At 36.1% G+C, this 19,900-nt stretch overlaps 1 protein-coding gene and 1 long non-coding RNA gene across 2 annotated transcripts in view; one reads left to right on the forward strand and one right to left on the reverse strand.

Moving 5' to 3' along the window:
* LOC107691544 (uncharacterized) overlaps nucleotides 1–19,900 on the forward strand; it is a 55,305-nt gene that overhangs the window by 1,933 nt on the left and 33,472 nt on the right. The gene's annotated exons all lie outside the window — the stretch shown is intronic.
* On the reverse strand, nucleotides 11,638–14,559 carry LOC107691543 (iroquois-class homeodomain protein irx-1-like). Its single transcript, XM_016490186.1, has 4 exons — nucleotides 14,149–14,559; nucleotides 12,539–13,514; nucleotides 12,318–12,390; nucleotides 11,638–11,876 (listed from the first exon to the last, which is right to left on the reverse strand). The coding sequence occupies exons 1-4, from the start codon at nucleotides 14,392–14,394 to the stop codon at nucleotides 11,831–11,833; spliced, it is 1,341 nt and encodes a 446-aa protein (XP_016345672.1). The 5' UTR covers nucleotides 14,395–14,559; the 3' UTR covers nucleotides 11,638–11,830.

Below are 19,900 nucleotides of genomic sequence, written 5' to 3' on the forward strand. Positions count from 1 at the left end.
TATTCTTATGAAATATTAGATATTATTATGAAAATCTGGCCAATTACTACTCCCATTATTACACTTCTTTTTTCAACATGCTGTCCCAACAGCACTTTAATATGCAAATTAGATACAGTGTATAGATAACATTGTGCTTAATGGGAAAACCAGTTTATGGAATTTTTACACACATATTGCATAAAGCAAAATGGTATATCAAAACATTGTGTTATATATTTTATAACATAGTTGAGAACCATCCTTAAACAAAGGTAGTTATAAAAAAATCCTGAAACCTAAAAATTGATTGGTGATTTTAAAAAAATTCCCATTGTTTTTGCCTTTTCATGTCTACTCTTGTCATTTTATTTGTAGAAAAACTGAGTCCTGGTGTCCTTTACAGAGGACATAGCATAACTTATGAATAAAATATAATTTTTCAAAAATGTTATTTTACCATTTTTTTCTTATGCTCTAAACAATGTAATGACATGAAAAAATACTAAATTCACAAAGCTTTTTATTTCTGGTTCTCAGGAGGATATGGTCCAACATCTGATTTACATCATAATTTAACATCTGGTGTTTCTTAAAGTCTCAGTGCCTGAGGATATTGTGAAAATTGTCACTAAACAGATTTTGCATGGTTTTTGCATTCAGCTGCTTTAATTAGTAAAAAAAAACAAAAAAACACTGTGGTTTGGGTTTCATCCGTGTTAATAATTAAGAAAAAAAAATACTTTTAATAATTGAATGTAGAAACTCTTACACTTTTTATTTTTTACTTTCTGTACAGTTTTGATATTTGAATTTCAAATTGAGTAACATCTTGTCCTTTTTGGTGCTTGAAAGATGTAGTTACTAAATGAAATTTTACTAGGAAAAGAACTGCATAAATATTCATCAAAAATTTGCAGGGTCTTTCTAAAGAAATGTATATGAATATAAATATATTGCACCACAACTGAAATGATTTAATAATACTTAACGTGTTTGACGTTTTTGGGTTGCCTTTTGTACTACATACAGTATGTGTACAATATACTGCCCTCTGCTGATAACTTCTGTACTTCTTTATTTTGTATTATTAATTTGTATTATGAACAGAATTTAAAAAGACAATCACATTTTGTTATGCTAGCTCGAGTCTCCTTTCATTATATTAAAAATTGATTATGGTGTTTAAGTTGATTATGTGGCAGCTTCTGCTTCCGAAACAAAAATAGACTCCATTGTTGTTATTTAAAAGAAAATGGAATATATTAGTTTTACAAATGATATAATGTCAGTAATTTCAAAACAAATTCTATCAGTGTATTTCAAATAATTGTTGTATTTAGATTAAATGTATTTAGAGTTGATGGCTTGGTTATGGAATCTTACAGGTGTAGACAGGTGTGTGCATTGTGACTGTAGACATCAGAAATATTATTAAAAGATAGAAGAAACCATATACAAAAGATACACAGACAAGACCCTCAGACTCCCTTGGGCAAGAGTATTTACATGAACTGCTGGTGCGCTTAGAAAGTGCCTGACCACAGTGGGGTGAAACCTTTGAGCTTAAAATCACACAGTTCCCCTTCTTAATTTACTTAACACTGCAAATGTATGTGTGCAAAAGATTAGATGTAAGAAAAGCTGTACTTCGCTGTCTCTCACTAGACAAAAAATATGTTTTATAATACAGTAAACAGAGATAGTTGGCAAATTAAATGAGTGTTTAGTATAATCTCTGATTTTTGGGAGGTTTTGGTTTGGACACTCTTTTAATCAGGATAAGAGAAACTGAAAAAAAGAAGAAAACCTTATTAGCTTAATAAACATTTTAGTATTATAATTCAATATTGTTTTTAAAGGTCCCATGACATGCTGCTTTTTGGATGCTTTTATATAGGCCTAAGTGGTCCCTAGTACTGTATCTGAAGTCTCTTTCCCGAATTTCAGCCACTACGAGCCAGTCCCACAATGAGCTTTCCTTAGGACGTGCCATTTCTGTGTCTGTAGCTTTAAATGCTAATGAGGAGGAGAGAGGCGGGGCAACTGCCATGCTTCGCTCATTTGCAAGCCATGAAGTCTCTCGAGGAAAAAAAAATATTGTGCTCGCCTCGCACGGTAGTAGCTCATTTTCTCATGGGCGGGCCAAATTCTCTGGGCGGGCAAAGCAGAGAAAGGGGAGGTAACCTTTCCCTGTATGACGACATAAAGGGAAGATTCCAGATTGGGCCATCTGAGCTTTCATTTTCTCAAAGGCAAAGCAGGATACCCAGGGCTCGGTTTACACCTATCGCCATTTCTAGCCACTGGGGGACCATAGGCAGGCTAGGGGAACTCATATTAATGTTAAAAAAGCTCATAAAGTGAAATGTTCATGCCATGGGACCTTTAAACAGATAATTCCGTTTGCTGGCAGGAGTTCCTGTTTAGATCACAAGGTGGCAGCAAATGTCAGTGATAAGATAGGGTGCAAGTAGGCTACATTAAAATGACATTTTAAATGCAAGAATGTAGAATTCAAACAAAATAAAAATAATATAATAGTTTAATAATCACCGTAACAATTTGTTGGACAGATGAAAGCTGCAGGCACAGTGTGGGTCTATGTTTGAGCTTCAGTGACTGTAGAGCAGCTCATGGCTATTGGTTGGAAGGTGGTTCTTGTGTTTGACAGAGATGGGAGAAAACATTATTCTGAAGTTAAACTGAAGAATGCTTTCAACAAACAATACACTGGGTTGATGGGTCTTTGAATGGGTCTTTAAATGGAGTGTTCAGATGAAATTGCATTTTCAGTTGTGTAAAGTTTGAAAGTGTGTAAAGCGTGTGACAGATGTTCACTTGGTTCATTCTCAGGAAATGCTATTTGTGTGCAATGAATCACTACGGATAGAATCAACAGCATACTAAACTCGGTCACATTATTTGATAGACTCCGACTCCATTTAATGCGCAATGCAATTTTTTGTTATTTATAATATATTTAAAAAAAAAATTTAAATGTTTGTTTTCATAGGAATATCAGCTAATTTAGATGTGTCCATCACCATAACATTTTAATGGGTTATATAGAGGAAAAACAGAATTAAATTGTTTAACTGCCTGTAGTGTTTTTCTAAAATGCTTTATGCATTAGTTTATGCTTTATGATTTATGTTGTATTACTTCAGAAAAAGCAGAATTTGTTTTTGTTTCTCATTTTATGTTCAACCCCATTAAGCTGTGACAATTCTCCTCCTTAAAAATTGGTTTGATCTTTCTTACATCAAAGGAGTGACATTACAGTGTCTATATTTACTGACCTTAAAGCAGTATGATATGGCTTGCACAAAAGCTCTGAAGGAGAAATGTTAAGTACAAAAGTGGAAAGATGTAGCAAAAGAAATGGTGATAATGTTTGTTTATTTTAAGAAATATCTTTGGAAGCCCATTTTCTGCCACATGAGAAAAAAATCATGCTTTAGTAAATTATAATTGCATTAAAGCCAATCATGTTATGAAAAGGTGTGATTGTTAGATACTAAGTCACAAAGATGAGATGAGTCTACATACTGAGTCATAATTATAACAAGTCAAAATTATGAGATAAAACGTCGTGAGATAATAAATGACAATATTGAAATTTACAAAAATAGTTATGGTAAAAAGTTGCATGATATAAGTCTTAATTATGGCATAAACAATTGACTTATGACATAATTATAACTTTGTCAAAATTATGAGATACTACTTCAAGTCATAAATCAAAATGAGACAATAGTCAATTTCGACTCAATTTTGACAGTATCTTATAATTTTGATTTTCTCATAATTTCTTTTCTAATTAACTTAATGTCTCAGAATTCTGACTTTCTCTCATAATAATGGCTTAGTATGTCATCATTTTGACCTTTTATCATAATTATGGATAACAGTATCTCATAATTTTGACCTTTTGTTATAATTTCAATTTAGCTCAATTTTGACTTAGTATTTGACTTAGTATCTCATAATTGTATTTTTTCATAATTATGAATTAGTAGGCTATCTCATATTTTCATCTTTTTATTTTATTCTAATTTACCAAACCATGATATATATATATATATATAGTAATGTGGTAGAAATGGGCTTCCTTAAATGACAAAATCAACCCAGAATGTTGTCATTCTCTCACAATAACTTGCTCATTTAATGAATAGCATATGCCAATAAACAGGTCTCAGATTCAGTCAAAACATCCTTGTCATTCCATCCTTTAAGAAGTGAATGCATGGTTTGACTGTCCTTCTGTCTCTAATTACTTTACCTTTGGGGTGCGAACAGAGGCAATAGGATAGTATTGTAGAATGAGGGTTCAGAGGGAGGTGGGGCAATTCACTTACAGGATTGTTTATTATTTTAAGACTTGCTTGAACATAACCGAATGCTCAGAGCTTGTTTAAAGGGGTCAGGGAGTGCATTTTATGTCTCATCTACCCAACTATTAAACAAACACACAATTAATACAAACAAAAACATAGAAAATAAAACCGATGAAGTCAAATAAGCAACCTAAATTAAATAAGACACCATATGTTCAATCCATAACATGAAGGCTGGCAGTGCATTCGAATTCTGCTACATCTCATGAAAAGGATTATAAGTTGTTTTAATCAATCAATGAATCAAACAAACAACACAACAGAAAGAAAAATCAAAAAAGGCTTTCATGTATTAGCATGCATGTGTGATTTTTTTATTTTATTTATTTTTTACTGAAAGTAAAAAGGATGAACAGATGCTGACTTTCTTTGAAATAATTGAATTATTTGAATTTGTGTATTGCATATGACAGCAGCTTTATTTTAAGTTGTGATCTTTTTCAGCTAATCTAGATTGTTTCAGAAGCCAGTGTCATGCATTATGTTGGCACCTCTTGATTTGCTTCATAATAACTGTGGTCAGTGTAGACCTCATGTGGTTACAGTGTGTCTGAGCGTACTGAAATCACATTAGTATACATTGTGTACAGCTTATGTGCCTTCCAAAGCCTTCTAACTTTACTGAAATTATTCTGGTGTGATTAACATTGTTGCCATATGAACACATTTTATTGGTGTCTGCTAAAATGGCTTATTAGTGTCAGCTATAAATGTTATATTTCTGTATGAAGCAGAGTTTACAGATTATTAAAGGGATAGTTCACCCAAAAAGGAGAATTTTGTCATCATTTACTCACCACCATGTCATTCCAAACACTTATGACATAATTTTTTCTGCAAATTTTTTTTCTTCTTTTATGTTCCACATGACATGACATGAGGGTGAGTAAATGATGACAGAATTAAAATTTTTGGGTGAACTATCCCTATAAACCAACTTTAATTGACTGCAAGCTAATACATTTTCATGAGGTGGTGCTTTTCTGGTTCTTGAGCAGGACTCCCGTAGTTAACTCCAGTTTGCTCTAGGGGACTGGTTTTGGAAGTGTTCTGTAACATAAAAGTGCTAAAATTACTACTTAGTAGTGTGTGAGCGTTGCATATTGGTTTGTGTGTGTGTGTGTGTGTGAGAGAGAGAGAGTTTGGGTATTAGTTTGTCAGTCTTTCAGAAGAGCATGTCTCCTTCACAGAGCTCTAGGTGGAGGACTGTAAGATCTCAGTCGCACTTTGCAATGCATCTGCCCAGACTGTTTGGGTTGGTATGACGTTTATTTAACAGGATTACAGATAACAGCACATGTGGTGATGGGGCTTGGACACTCTTCTCTTACACTTGGATATTAATCCTCTATATGCTTTGGGAAACTGATTGCATCAGATAGTCCGGCAGTGCTTTGGTCTGTCGAGGTTACCTCAGGTTAGACCTGTAGTTATGTGCAGTCGTTACCTTGAACCATTTTCTATTTTTGAAACTAATTCCAAATGCAAAGTCAGATTTCTCTCATGTTTTTTTTCATGAGAGAAACCTATCCCCCTTTTAAACATTTGAACGCTCTCCCCACCTCGCTTTCTGCTTATTTTGCTCCATTTTATTCAGTTTTTTTGTACCTCCCTCCATCTCTCCATCCTTCACACCTTCTTGGTTTAATATATTCATTTCTTGAAGCCTAAACCTAGCCTTTCAAACAGGCAGCCATTTTATGTCTTATCACGGGTGGGCCACAAAGGCCCAGGCAGGACTAGCACCATTAGCATAGCACAGAAATGCCTTAACATGACTGACATCTTCTCTAACGTCATTGCTTTGATTGGCACATCTCCTGACCAGGTGGACCCAAAGATAGTAATATTCTTTATGTGGCAGTCTTGCCTGAAAATGCAAAAATGCCTCATAAAAAGAGAGTAATATGCAGGGTTTGCATTTGAAGAACCATTTTATAGATTACTAATGCATTATTACTTTTACTTAAATCTGTATCTGTTATGTAGCCAGAGTCATTTTTAAAGAGTTGTTTTATTTTTTCTGTCTTGTGGTTTTAGTTGTGAAATATTTCTTTTCATTAAATGTAATAGTTTTTTTATTTTATTTTAATAGTCTATTTTAATTGCCTGAAAATTCAGTAACAACACATTTTTTGTATTAGAAAAAAAATTGGTTGGCAAAACATTTATCCAGTGCCAGGAAACCGAACCGTTATAAATATGGCAAATTTGTCTTTTTAACTTCTTGTTTTTCAAATCCTGTTCTTATTTTTTTGAATCTCGTTGCCTTTAATTTTTTTTATGTGATAGGTTTGTTAATTTAAAAGACGAAATCTTCTGTATTACATTTTGCGATCAGATAGTCACTGTAAATCCTTTTAAAATTCCACCAATAACATTTTATTCTCCAGTTCATTTGAAATCCATTATATATGCATTGGTGCTTCCAAGGAACTCAGTAACCAAATTGTTTATAAGAAAAGGTTTTTTTCTTCCAGTATCTGAAGATCCAACCAATTGAGCAAGCAATTTTGTGTTTTTAAAAACATCTAGCCATCCAAACACAGCCCTGACATCTAGGCTAAAACAAGGGAACATTTGGGCTGTCGGTGAAAATTAAATAGACGTCTAACCATAGCCCAAGAATGGACTAGTCATCAAATAGACAGCTAATGGATGACTACATATACACATCTAATAGACAACAAAATAATGGCTAAATAATTATTTTTACTCAAATAAAACGGATTCTCAGAAATGGCAATCCAAACAAATTAAATATAAAGCATTTATTAGGAAAAATATTTTTTGACAACTTAATATAATATGAAATTATGAAAATATCAAATAATTAATGACAATTAAATTAAATATTATAAATACAATACAATTAAATATAAATATTATGATTAAAAACTAACAAGTTAAGATAATACAAATAAAAATCTAGAGCATGTAATCACACTTAACATTAAACATTATGTATAAATGGCAAAGTAAAATAAAAAAAGGTTAACCCTTTTGTTGGTTTACTTATTTCAACAAACAAACTACCAACAGTGAAATTAAAAGGAAATTGTTGGTTATATTTATATTGTTTTTTCTTTTCTATTCTATTCAACCAGTTATAAAAAAAAACACACACGCAATACATATCTTGTTTTTATCACCATTACCTGTAATGACCGAGAACAGTGCAGTCTTTTCAAATGCCTCCTTCTGCAACAGACAACCTCCCTTCATGTTGAATTTGGAATTTTTTTTAAGATTATTATTTTTTTTTTACGATTACTTCATGTCTCATTCACCGGCGACAAAACATTACAGTACAAAGCGCATAATATTACAATAATAACGCCTGGGGTATGCAAATACAACTGCCTGTTGACAGACAGGTAAGGCAACCTATCATAATCTTCAGACCGAAGAATCTGATTGGACTAACATTTTATGTTCCTACGCCTTCCACAGATGATATAAATACATTTAGACCACTTAACTCGATTGTTAAGTGATTGCAATCAGGATGTAAAGAGACTTTCAACCAGCATAACAAAAAATATTTTTGAATCAAATCACCTACCGTACCTTTAAATTAATCACAACATGGCTTACTTACCCGCTAAACTGTCACGGTTCCTACACATGATTACAAAAATTTGGATAAATAATGAACACGTCAAAACGAAAACACAGATACTTACTAGACCAAAGTAGGAATGTCCTTTAACGTTTACTGTTTGCCCTTTGCTTGCCCGTTGCTCTCCAACAGGTTGCTCTCTGGTGTAAAAATGAAAAAATGGCGGAAATGTTTATCGCGAGATATGGCAACAGTGATCTCTACTAACTTTCAGGTCTTGCGTTCCCAGTAGTCAAGTCTCAGTAGGCTACAGTTGTCATCTGGTGGTTGAGAATTGTAATTGCATTTTTATTTAACTTAAAATGAAAGACGGACAAATAATATCATATAATGTGCATGAATGTTATGTGTGACAGCAAAAATCGTGCTAATTCAAATGTTTCAAAAGTTTACTTGCATTTGGTGATATGATGTCATGCATCCCACAAGCTGTGTGGGCAGAAATTACATGTAAACAATTTTAAGACTATTTTGGCTATACTCATCACTGGTCTGAATAGGGCTATAGCCAAGCCGTTTAAATTAGGCCCCTGATTGTGTCGATTCTGCTGGATGGGCTAAAAGCAGACTACATGTAGCCTGTCCAATTCAGAGCTAAATGGTGGCTACAGATCAGCCATGCCATGAAATGATACTTACATCTTGTAGTTCTTATTGACATTGCGAACATGATGGGGTATCAACCATGCACTGCCTGGCCAAAAACTACAATGAATCAGTTTTGATTCATCAGTTAAGTGGGCTACAAATAGCTGCTCTGACTTCGAGCTAAATCATGGCTACACATAGAACATGTCAAAGAAATGAAACCAAACACCTTAGCTGCGTCCCAAATGACGCACTATACACTATGCACTCATACACTATGCACTCAACCATGTAGTGCATGAATTATATAAGGTTATGTTGTCATTCATAATCGGGGTCTGATAGCCCCTCCCCCTTTGCTATGTAATTAAAGCTGGGACAATTGAGTGCATGAAGTGTCCAACATTCCACACTTCAGGTGCGTCCCAAATCGCGTACTTATGCACTATTATGTGACGTTTAGTAGTATAAATAGTGCGAGTAGTGCGTTCACACTGAAAATTCCAAAAAGAAAAAGTGCACTTTAAATACCCGGATGATGCACTTAACCTAAAAAATAAAGTGTGGAATGTTGGACACTTCATGCACTCAACTGTCGCAGCTTTAATTAGGTAGCGAAGGGGGAGGGGCTATCAGACTCCGATTATGAATGACAAAATAACCTTATAATTCATACACTACATGATTTAGTACATAGTGTATAAGTGCATAGTGTATAGTGCGTCATTTGGGACGCAGCTTTCGTTGTTTTATTGAAGTGCATCATCCGGGTATTTAAAGTGCACTTTTTCTTTTTAGAATTATCAGTGTATACGTACTAATCACACTATTTATACTACAAAACATCATAGAATAGTGCATAAGTACCCTACGTGATTTGGGACGCACCTCTTGTAATCACTGTTGACTTTGCTTACATGGTATCAAACACATCGCAAGTAATTTTGGCAAAAACAACATGTAACCAAATTCAAGGTTATTTTGGGTAGAAGTGGTTTACTCATAGCCGGACTAGTTAACCCGAGACGGTGAAATGACGGCTATTGCTTGCTGAGTAGTCAAGAACCATATATAATGAAAAAAAAAAGCTGCTTGACAAGAATAAGGGGCCATGCTGAAAAAAACCATTGAAGACATTTTTATGGATTTAAAAACAAACAAAAGTAAAAGATTAATAGCAGTGATTTTAACCAAATTTTTGACAGTTGAGGTACTTGCTTGATGGTCAGGAAGTCACCAAACATTTACACTCACTGGAGTGATTCATTTTCATATCAAGCAAAAAAATAAATAATTTTCAAACAACAGTCAGTGATTTAATGGACCTGGTTTATTTCCCACACTCACTCTCCAAGTGCTCCGTGTTCTTGGCCCCAGTTTGACCTTTGGGTTTGAACCTCGGTCAAAAATGAAGTTTTATGAACTTCTCGTTGAGCACCGTGTTTTCTAGAATGTGCGGTTTTGCTGACGTCTTGTATCCTGAAAAGCTCTCAGAATGTCTTTTTACTGATTGGGGATCATGTGTTTGATTAGGACATCCATAAATCAGTCTGTTTGTCACACAGTAAGAATGTGACCCGATCCAGATGTGCCTCTGTCACTAACTTTCTCTGTTCCTCTCTCTCTAAAACACTTAGGCCTACTTTACTGCAGCATCTGTGACAGAGAAAACAGAATATAAACACACTTCCAAACACCGAAAATGAATTCACATCTTCACATAAACCTTTTTGGCCCGGGCGGTGGTTTATTTTCTCTGAAGGTTTGTGGAGGTCGTCACTTCAGACGACCTTAAATCATACCTCGGCGCGTTATCAACAGTTAGAATTCTGCAACGTGTTGCTTCAAAATTCTTTTTGGTTTTAAAATAATAAAGCAAAACATATAAAACAAGCTTTTTAGCGAATGACCGCTTTATCTTGATGTTGATACACCCCAGAGCTCCAGTAGTTCAGGTGTAGCTCGATCTGTTCTTAGCAGGCCTTTATATTCTACTTCTCACTGACATAATCTCCATGCACACCCCACTCTCCTCCGAGTAGCTATAACACACATGCTGTGCGCTGGCATTTGAACAGCTGCGATCCATATTCCTCTGTCTCCATATTTCAGTCAGCTGTCGAGGTTGTGTAAGGAGAGCTTTCGCCTTCTGTTGAAACCGCGCTATGAACTCTCAAACAATTGAATCGTGCATAACTAGTCATTTGTTTGAATTGCAGCAAACTGCTTTCACTTCAATTTTGTTTCTGCGTTTTGATAAAAAAAAACCCATCTCAAAAGTATTTCAGCTCAAAAGCATGCATCCTCTCACCTTATTTTTAAACACATCACTTGAATGAGACTGACATTTTTAAAGGGGTTTCTACGTTTGTCATATTTTGTGATTTCTTGCTAGGTAACATGAAATACTAACTAATGTTGCAATACCTTTGAATTAATGGATTCTATTTTTATAGTCTTTTTTTCTTTACTAAATAGCGCTTATTCATGTAGCCTTTCGATTCTTTTGAGAATTTGAATAATTTTGCATTCTAAACAAATTCGAGAAACCTGCCAATAGATGTCGCCGTTGCCTAGTTACGGTTATTTCCAAGCGGTAACTTGACATGTTTCTACACACTGACAACTTTAAAATGCTGTGGTAAAACATCTTCAATTGTTTCCCCCGCTATTACGAACGGGTGTTGATGCATATTTTTTTGTAAATCAACGGTTTAATACAATATAATTTAGATCATATGTTGACATGTTCATATGCCGTATCATTAAAGTTATATAAATGTTATTTTTCCACTTATTAATATTATTTCACCATTTTTAACATATAATTTGCTTTCACAATTAAAGTAGCAAGACGACAATAACGAAACTACTCTGTGTCTTCATTCAGTCATGGCTTTTGAATAAATAACTCCCAATTATTCAACTTAAGATAACGGATTTCAGTAACACAATTCATCTCATTTAGTTTATTACACAAAAATATATAATTTTCACAATTTCTGACAAATAACTCTTATTAACTCTGTAAAAGAAATGCTGGCGAGCTACGCGGAAAACTCAAACATGCTGAAATGAAATTTAAATGAAAATACACAAAAATATATTTATTGCAGGATGAGAGCGTATTAAGAAATACAAAAATTATTTTGGTCTATCTGATGACGTATATGTTGTTATTGTATTGTCACATTTTAGTTTCGTTAAATAATTTAGAGGTTTCTGATCTGTTCTGTGTTCATGAAATAGTCTTCAGAGCGCGCTGTGATGTTTCATGATGAGACCTGTGTGAGTAGAGAAATGGGGAAAATGAGTTAAAATGTATTTCAAACAAATGACACGCAACGTCAACAGTGATCTCGATGCAAATAACTTATTTTCTCCGGTTAGTAGTTAAATTGCTTTAATTAAGCAATTAACAAGCCACACATCAGTATTTAGGATTATTAATGAAAATGTGTTCATCAAAGTTTCATTGCTATTTAAATGTAAATGAAAGAGTTTCTAACAATTTGAATGCATTTAATAATGATGAATTATAGCTATATCTGATGGTGCTCATTAGCTATTACAAAATGGTAAGGAAGGTTGTTATAAAATGACTCCGACTGTTCTTTTGACTTATGTGTGAAGTGAAACTGTGTTTTTGTAATTATTAAAGCTAATAAAAGTTTGATGCAATTAAAACCGCTCGAAAAAAACTGACGTGTTCGTGTATAATTTACCTGTCGTGGATGACTGGGAACGGTGGTCTGGACGCGAGTGTTGGAGATTCAATTCTCTGAAGGTTCTCTTGATCTAAATACAATTCAAGAGGGGAAATAAATGAAAACGTATTTTTTAAACTAACATTTAACCAAATAGTCGAGACTAAAAATGTTGTTGGATAATGTGACAAAAATATCAATCACAATCTTGTAAAGGACTTTGCATACTGAAAACTAACCATTATGTTTAGGACTGAAACTGTCGGATGAGTTGTCGCTGTCTAGACATGGAGACCCAGAGGCAGATGAGGGTTTCTTTTCGGGGTTCGTAACGGGGCTGTGGTTTGGGATGTTAGTGTTTTGACTCAAAAGTGAACGTACACCCATCAGAGAATTTGCACTAAGGAAAGCGGCGCTCGCCCAGTTGTGTAGTTTCCCAGTCTGGCACGTATAAATCCCGTTAGTGGAGAGGAAAGCGGGATGGGTCGAGGGTGAGGCCCTGAGGCCAGCGGGCGTCGAGGAGACACCGAGTTTCTGCGTGTTATCGGGACTTGTGGCCGTCTCCGCCAAGGACCAGATTTTGGGTTTGCTGTTCCCAGGCCTCTGACACACCGGTCCACAAGGAGACACCTCATCAACGCTTTTGACCACACTCTGCTCTTTATTACTACTCGACATAGGGCTGTCCGTGTTTTTAAGTGCTGATGGTGAGGATAATATCCGCGGTGTTTCCACGTTTTCTCTCTCGCGCTGATTATCCGAGCTTTCCTTGTTCTGATCTCCTCTGGGCTCCTCAGGCTTGTCCATATCGATGGTCTCTAGATCGATTTCTTCCTCGTCGTCATTTTTGTCCGTGTCGTCGTCATTGTCGCTGTCGAAAATTCGTCCGTCTCTGTCCTCGGCACTGCGACCCCAGGTCACTTTATTCTCCTTCTTGAGTCTCCGGCGCGCGTTGGCAAACCAGGTGGACACCTGCGTAAGGGTCATCTTAGTGATGATGGCCAGCATGATCTTCTCGCCCTTGGTGGGATACGGGTTCTTTTTATGCTCCTGCAACCAGGCTTTCAGTGTGCTGGTGGTCTCTCTGGTAGCGCTCTTGGCCCGGGCCGGATCACCGTACTGGTACTGGCCGTATGGGTAGAAACCGGGCGCAGCGTGGACTGCAAATCCTGTTGGGTGAGCCCCAGGGTTATCCTTCAACTCATACTGCGACCCCTGGGGATTGGAAAAGTGTAAAATAAGTATAAGTATAAATTATGAGTAAACGTGTTTAAACTCTCAGAAATAGGCCTATGTAATAGAACGATTAGTAAGGTGTAGGATCTCTGGAACTGTTGCAACAAACATTTTAGCTGCAGTTAACTTTAAAACAACCAATTGAAAACTCATATTTAAATCATATTTAAATCATTAACAGCTACAATTACAAATTATTAGCCTACATGTAGCTAGTAATTATTTAACGATTTTGACTAAATGGAAATGTTTGCAAAAAGTTCATGAATTAGTTACAATCTAAAAGCTAAATTAACCATAAAAATAATTACAATTAGCATGACTCGTGGTTTCATTTTTTTAATTAAAGTTTTGTATCAGTTTGTGTGAGTGGAAAAATGACAAATTATAATTTGTTCTTTTAACTAGACATTTATTGATATTTTTAAAAAATATATACATTTCATGACAATTCTATCATGCATTTGATAAAGATTAGTTATTTACGTTTGATCGTTTAAAAACATTGGCAATTATGATTTAACCGTGACATTAATGCTTCATTCATCAATTCAAAAATATATATTTATCCGCGGCAAAGAACTGTAGGAAAAAAAAGTACAAGGTATCTTACCATCTGAGAGAGCAGGGCCAGCTCGGCACTGTTGTAAGGTAAGAAGGCGCTATAGTTTTGCAGGGTCCACTGATTCGCGTACATGCCGAGCATTGGCGTGATCGCAGCCGCTGCAGTCGCGGGATTTGCGCTGTTCTCCGAGCGTCCCTCGCGTGGAGAGGACGGCATGACAGCCGTGCGCTCCGCTCCGTACACCTCTTGGGAGGCGTTTAGGAACTGTGGGTAACACAGCTGGGGGAACGACATGTCCAACTCCCGAGGAACTGGTGGAGATTTACAACTCTGCTGGAGATTTACAGGAGAGAAGGGCAATCCACTTTCAATCACAGCGATAACTCTCGCTTGGTGCAGAAGCGCGGTCTCGTCAGGAGGAACGTCTAGTGATGCGTCGACCCTCTGGACCTCTCACAATTTGAAGTTGACGGCTTGATTGGCATGCTACTTAAGCGCGAGGCCCCTCCTATCCGAGGCCACGCGATAACTAGACTGCAGTGTGTATTATTGTGTGGCAGTGTAAACGAAGTACTTCAATCTTGTTCGCGTTGAAGTGTTGAATATGACAACAAATATCGAAATCTTTAAACATAAAATAAGAAAAATGTATATTATAACAATATTAAAAGCTATGTTGCTTAACATATCGTTTTTTGACATTCTGAACTTCCCATCCTAAACAGATATTTAAATGTATTGATTTAGAAAAAGATTAAAACGATACTGTGAAATTAATTAAACTGTTGATTTGTCAACTAAGTTATCTTACTATGGTGAAAACATTTTAAAAGACAATACATGCATTTTTACTGTAAAACTATATACTTGTAGCCTATATTTTAGTTTAGGCTATAGTATAAAGTACATATAGAATACTTTTACAGTAATATATTGTTGAAATGGTTTTTATTAAAAGGTATGCTTTAGTTAACAGTATAAATCTTATAATTTAAGGGACATTGCCAGAAGTGTTAATAGAGAGACACATTTTTATGAATTTTATGAAGCCTTACATTATTATGAAGCGTCATTTTACGACGCCAAACAGATTTCAGTGTCTTATGTAATTTAGTATATTGACATTTAAAATTTAATGACAAATTTGAATTTACAGTCACCAAAATTCAGACATGTAATGCTTGTTACATCCCCAAATTACCGTGAATTTAACAAAAATATTTATAGGCTAAATGTAACAAATTTTCCATGTTCATTATTTTCTCCAGTAGCCTATTAGAATCAGACTAAGCGGATTTAGTAAAGCAAATGCCTTTTCCGGTTAAAAAAAAATATATATACTTTTTTTAGAACTAAATGTGTTCATTAAAGTTTGCCATCACTGTCCATCCGTGATTAAATGCATTTGGCCATTCTCCAGTCAATATTTCGTGTTTTATTAAGCATTTTCCACACGCGCATGCAACACTAGGGTTTGTAGAAGCAGCTTTAACGTCTGGTAGTGTGGACTGGTGAAGAAGGTAATAAAGGAGCGTAATAGTGATTTGATGGAGCGGAGAGAATCATCATCATCATCTCTCCCCTTCCTCTCAAAGCGCGTACACACACAAGCGTTCACATGGCGTGCCAGAGAGGGTCTCAGTAATGTCCAACAGGGAAACAAACGATCCCGTTTATGGTAATTTGCACATTAGCATCACACAGGTTGTCCCGTGATAAGGTGACAGGTTAATGAAATGCTCCATTCAGAGGAGCCATTTGATCCCTCTGAGAGGTTGTGATAAGGAGCCAACCAGAGAAGCCTGCAATTAAAATCACAGCCTATCTCTCCATCCCAGTATATTTTCTCTCTCCTCCTCTCATCCACTGCTGGTAATGAGGGCTAACACCCCTGTGTGCACCAATCCTCCCCCTGGGTGCACCTTGCTATCAGATGTTAGCTTTGTAATTATTTATCCAAAAAAGTCATAATTTCATGCTCGAGTAGCAAATGGGTTTGGCGAGCTGGTTAGTCGATTCTCTTCATGTCCTGCGATGCGGAGAGTGGAATTTAATGATTTAATTACAGCAACTAGTCCTCCATTTGGCAGTGAGGAATTTTACGGTTTTAAAATGGCAATGGAATCACCTGCCAGTGACGTTCTCAGGTAGACACGTTCCCACTAATATTTAGATTATCAGACTTCTTCACCAATACTCAACATTTATTTTCAGCAGGCATATGGCTGTTGTCGTTTTGTTAAAAGTTGCCAAATTAAAATAATTCTAGTGGTTATCATCATATAAATTTGACTTTAGCTTTCAAATTCACTTTGCAGATGTGAGGACTCTGTGAGAGCCTGGAAATGGTTGGTTCACTGATTTCTTTTTCATTTTGTCACCTCTGTTCTTTATATTTCCACATGCTACCTGGCAGGGCCGTTGCTAAAGGGTGAAAGGTGGTGATGATTATATAGGTGCCCATGGGTGTGGGTGGCTCCGATTTCAACCGACTGTCCGAGGACCGCATGAAATACTGTACACTCAGGCCACTGCTGCGCCTCATCACGAAAGCTTATCATTTGCACTTGTTTTTAAACCACAATTAAAACATTCAAGAGATTTTAAAGCATTCAAGCACAAGTAGACTCGAAAGAACTCAACTGAGTAATCGTGCGCTGTGTTCGGCGCGCACTCAGAGAGCCGCGTCTCAGATGCGCGAACAACCAATTGAGTTCTCCTTCGCGTCTTCTTGCACTTGAACGAATAAATAAGCCTACACCTCATCAATTTAAGAAAGAGCTTAATTCAGCACCTGCACACTGTGATGTGTGCACACACAGAGAGCTGTCTCACAGTCCGCGAACACTAAATTGAGTTTTGTGTCTTGAACGGACAAATACATACAAAATGATGTCGAAATACCTGTCTTGGCAAGTATCTTCAAAAAAACGTTGGTTATGTCTTAAGTGAACATAAACAGTTGAGAATAAAATCGGATGTGTATCATATTGGATGCATTGTCTCTTAAAGTGACCAAGCCTAAATTACTAGCTGTTCTCTGTGTCCTCCTTAATGTTAATCCAAGAAAATAAAAGAGAAAATCACTCACTGCTCTTAACTGAATTACTTTGTAGTTTTAGCAAGAATTATTCTATATTTAATTTATACATTGAAGACTATGCAATGGTATTTTACATTTGATTATTCTGTTTCTGTACTTGAACACCTACAAACTAAAAAAAACAAAACAAAAAAAAAACAAACATTGTTTAATTTGTATCTTTGTTCTATTAATTTATTTGTGCTATTTACAAGATTTCAAACAGGGCCCACAGGTACAACCTGCACCGGGGCCCGCAAACCCTAGCTATGGCCCTGCTACCTGGGTTGAAGTTTTTTATATATATATATATATATATATATATATATATATATAGAAAGAAATTAAAAGTTCTTAAATGGTTCAGTCTTCTCACCAAGAACCTTTTTGGGGTAATTGGAAATTAAAAAAAGTTCTTGTTACATGTTCTTCAGCCCTTAAAATAAGGTACTGTACTGTACATTGCATTTTAAAGATATTTATTTGTATTTTTTTTTCATGGAATCACCATGTGCATGGCTAAAAAAAACCTTCTGGGTTCAAATTAAAAAGGTTCTTAAATGTAGAGTAAAACCCTTTTAGAGCCTATATCTGTGAAAGTGTGTAAACACAATGGCAAAGTTAAGTCTGTTGTGCATTCAACAGTGCATGTGCAAGTATGAAGGTCTAGTACTGGTATGTAATCAGGGTCCCATTTTACATTAGGTGTACTTAACTACTATGTACTTGAGTAAAAAAGTGTTTGATACAATGCACTTATTGTGTTCATTTTGTATTGCAAAACACTGTTTTATTTTGCTGCTATCGAGGTGCGATATTTCATTCTTTTCTTCATTTACATCTCCGCTCTTTACTGGTGCTGGAACTATAATTGATGGTTGGTCTGTTTACATGCCGTGAAGAAGATCAAAATGAGTCGACTTCTCATGTGTATATTGATGTTTTGAAGTGTGAATTTCATAAATGCCTGTGAAGGAGAAAAGTAACTTTAGGTGGTGAATCAGAACATCTAAACCAAATGCCAGTAATGCTTTAAAAGGAAAATGGCTACAGCTTGATCAGTTTTCTGCTGATGTGGAATCAAAGCATCTTTGAAATGCTATTAATTTTTTTTCCTGTGAGCATGATAAAGGAATATTTCAGCCAAAACTAAATTCTAAAAACGAACTTACCTTCAGACCAATAGATCCTCTGCAGTCAGAAAGAGAGTACAAAAAACTGATAAAAACATCAAAATAATCCACAAGTAATCCACATGACTCCAGTCCATCAATTAACAAGTTGTGAAGTGAAAAGTGGTGTGTTTGTAAGAAACAAATCCATTTAACTTCAAACCATTGCTTACAACTAATACATGAGTCCTTTAATAATACTGCTTTCTGCAGTGAAATGTTCATCTTGTGTGAATCAGGAGAGAAATCTGCACAGATCAAGCACTGTTTACAAACGAAAAACAGTCCAAAACAGCTCTAAACAAATATGTGGGTGGACTTTGATGTGGGAGGACAACAGGAGATGGACTTTTTCACTGGAGGAGGCGTTATTATGGATTATGGAGTATTTTGGCCGGAAACAACAGTTTAAAGTTAAAACATCTCAATGATGTATTTGTTTCTTACAAACACATAGCTTCTCTCTTCACAAGACATTAATTGATAGACTGGAGTCATGTGCACTACTTGTGGATTATTGTGATGTTTTTACCAGCTGTTTGGACTCTCATTCTGACGGCACCCATTCACTGCAGAGGATCCATTGGTGAGCAAGTGATGCAATCCTAGATTTCTCCAAATCTGATATGATGAAGAAACAAACTCATCTAATTCTTGGATTGCCTGATGGTGAGTACATTTTTACTTTTGTGTGATCTACTGCTTTAAGCTTATTGCAAATATGTGTGAGTGAAACGAGGGCGTCCTGTGCCTCCACCTCCGACTGTGAGTGTTGAAACAGCACGGTTTTAATATGAAGGGTCTGACCCTGATTGTCATCTTTCACTCCATCTCCATCTGCCTCTGTATCTGATTTGATGACACGGGGGACCGGGGCTCATTTTGCAGTCCATTAACAGAGGGCAGGACTCCAGTTCCCATGGGTACTGGTGATCCCCCCCTCCCGCACCCGACTACCCTCATCTGGTGAATCTCTTCACCTCTCTAACCCCCGCCCTCAGTTGCTGACCTTTCTAACACTGTTGGCTAAACATTGCCTCCCTCTGTAATGAGCCATTAAACTGAATGCATTAATGGCCATTTAGGTTGTGTGAGTTTGTGTTTGTGTGTCACTGCACTGTGAATCTGACTGCAAGGGATTTCACTGCAATAGATCAAGGGATTTGTTTCCATTGCATATACGACAAATACCATCATATCTGTTGTCCTTGGATTGTTAATGCGCTTCATTGTGTTCATTATATCCAGACATTTTTGAATCCCTTAAGAAAGAAAAAAGGTAATCCTAATGAAGAGGAGATTAATTACCCCCATTTGTGTGATTGTGTGTGTCAGACTTTGGCATAAGAATGAAGAGTGTTTGTGTGTGGCTCCTTTAGTTGACAGTACAGGAGGAAGCATGTGCCAACATTTCCTTTCCTCCCGGATGTCCTCTAACAGACCTGCTCTCACAGACCATGTGTCGTCTTTCTACACACACACACACAGACACACACAGACACAGACACATACACACACACACACACACAGACACAAACAACTAAAT

The sequence above is a fragment of the Sinocyclocheilus anshuiensis genome, unplaced genomic scaffold, assembly GCF_001515605.1.
Source record: "Sinocyclocheilus anshuiensis isolate Anshui unplaced genomic scaffold, SAMN03320099.WGS_v1.1 scaffold162, whole genome shotgun sequence".
Taxonomy (NCBI): Eukaryota; Metazoa; Chordata; class Actinopteri; order Cypriniformes; family Cyprinidae; genus Sinocyclocheilus; species Sinocyclocheilus anshuiensis.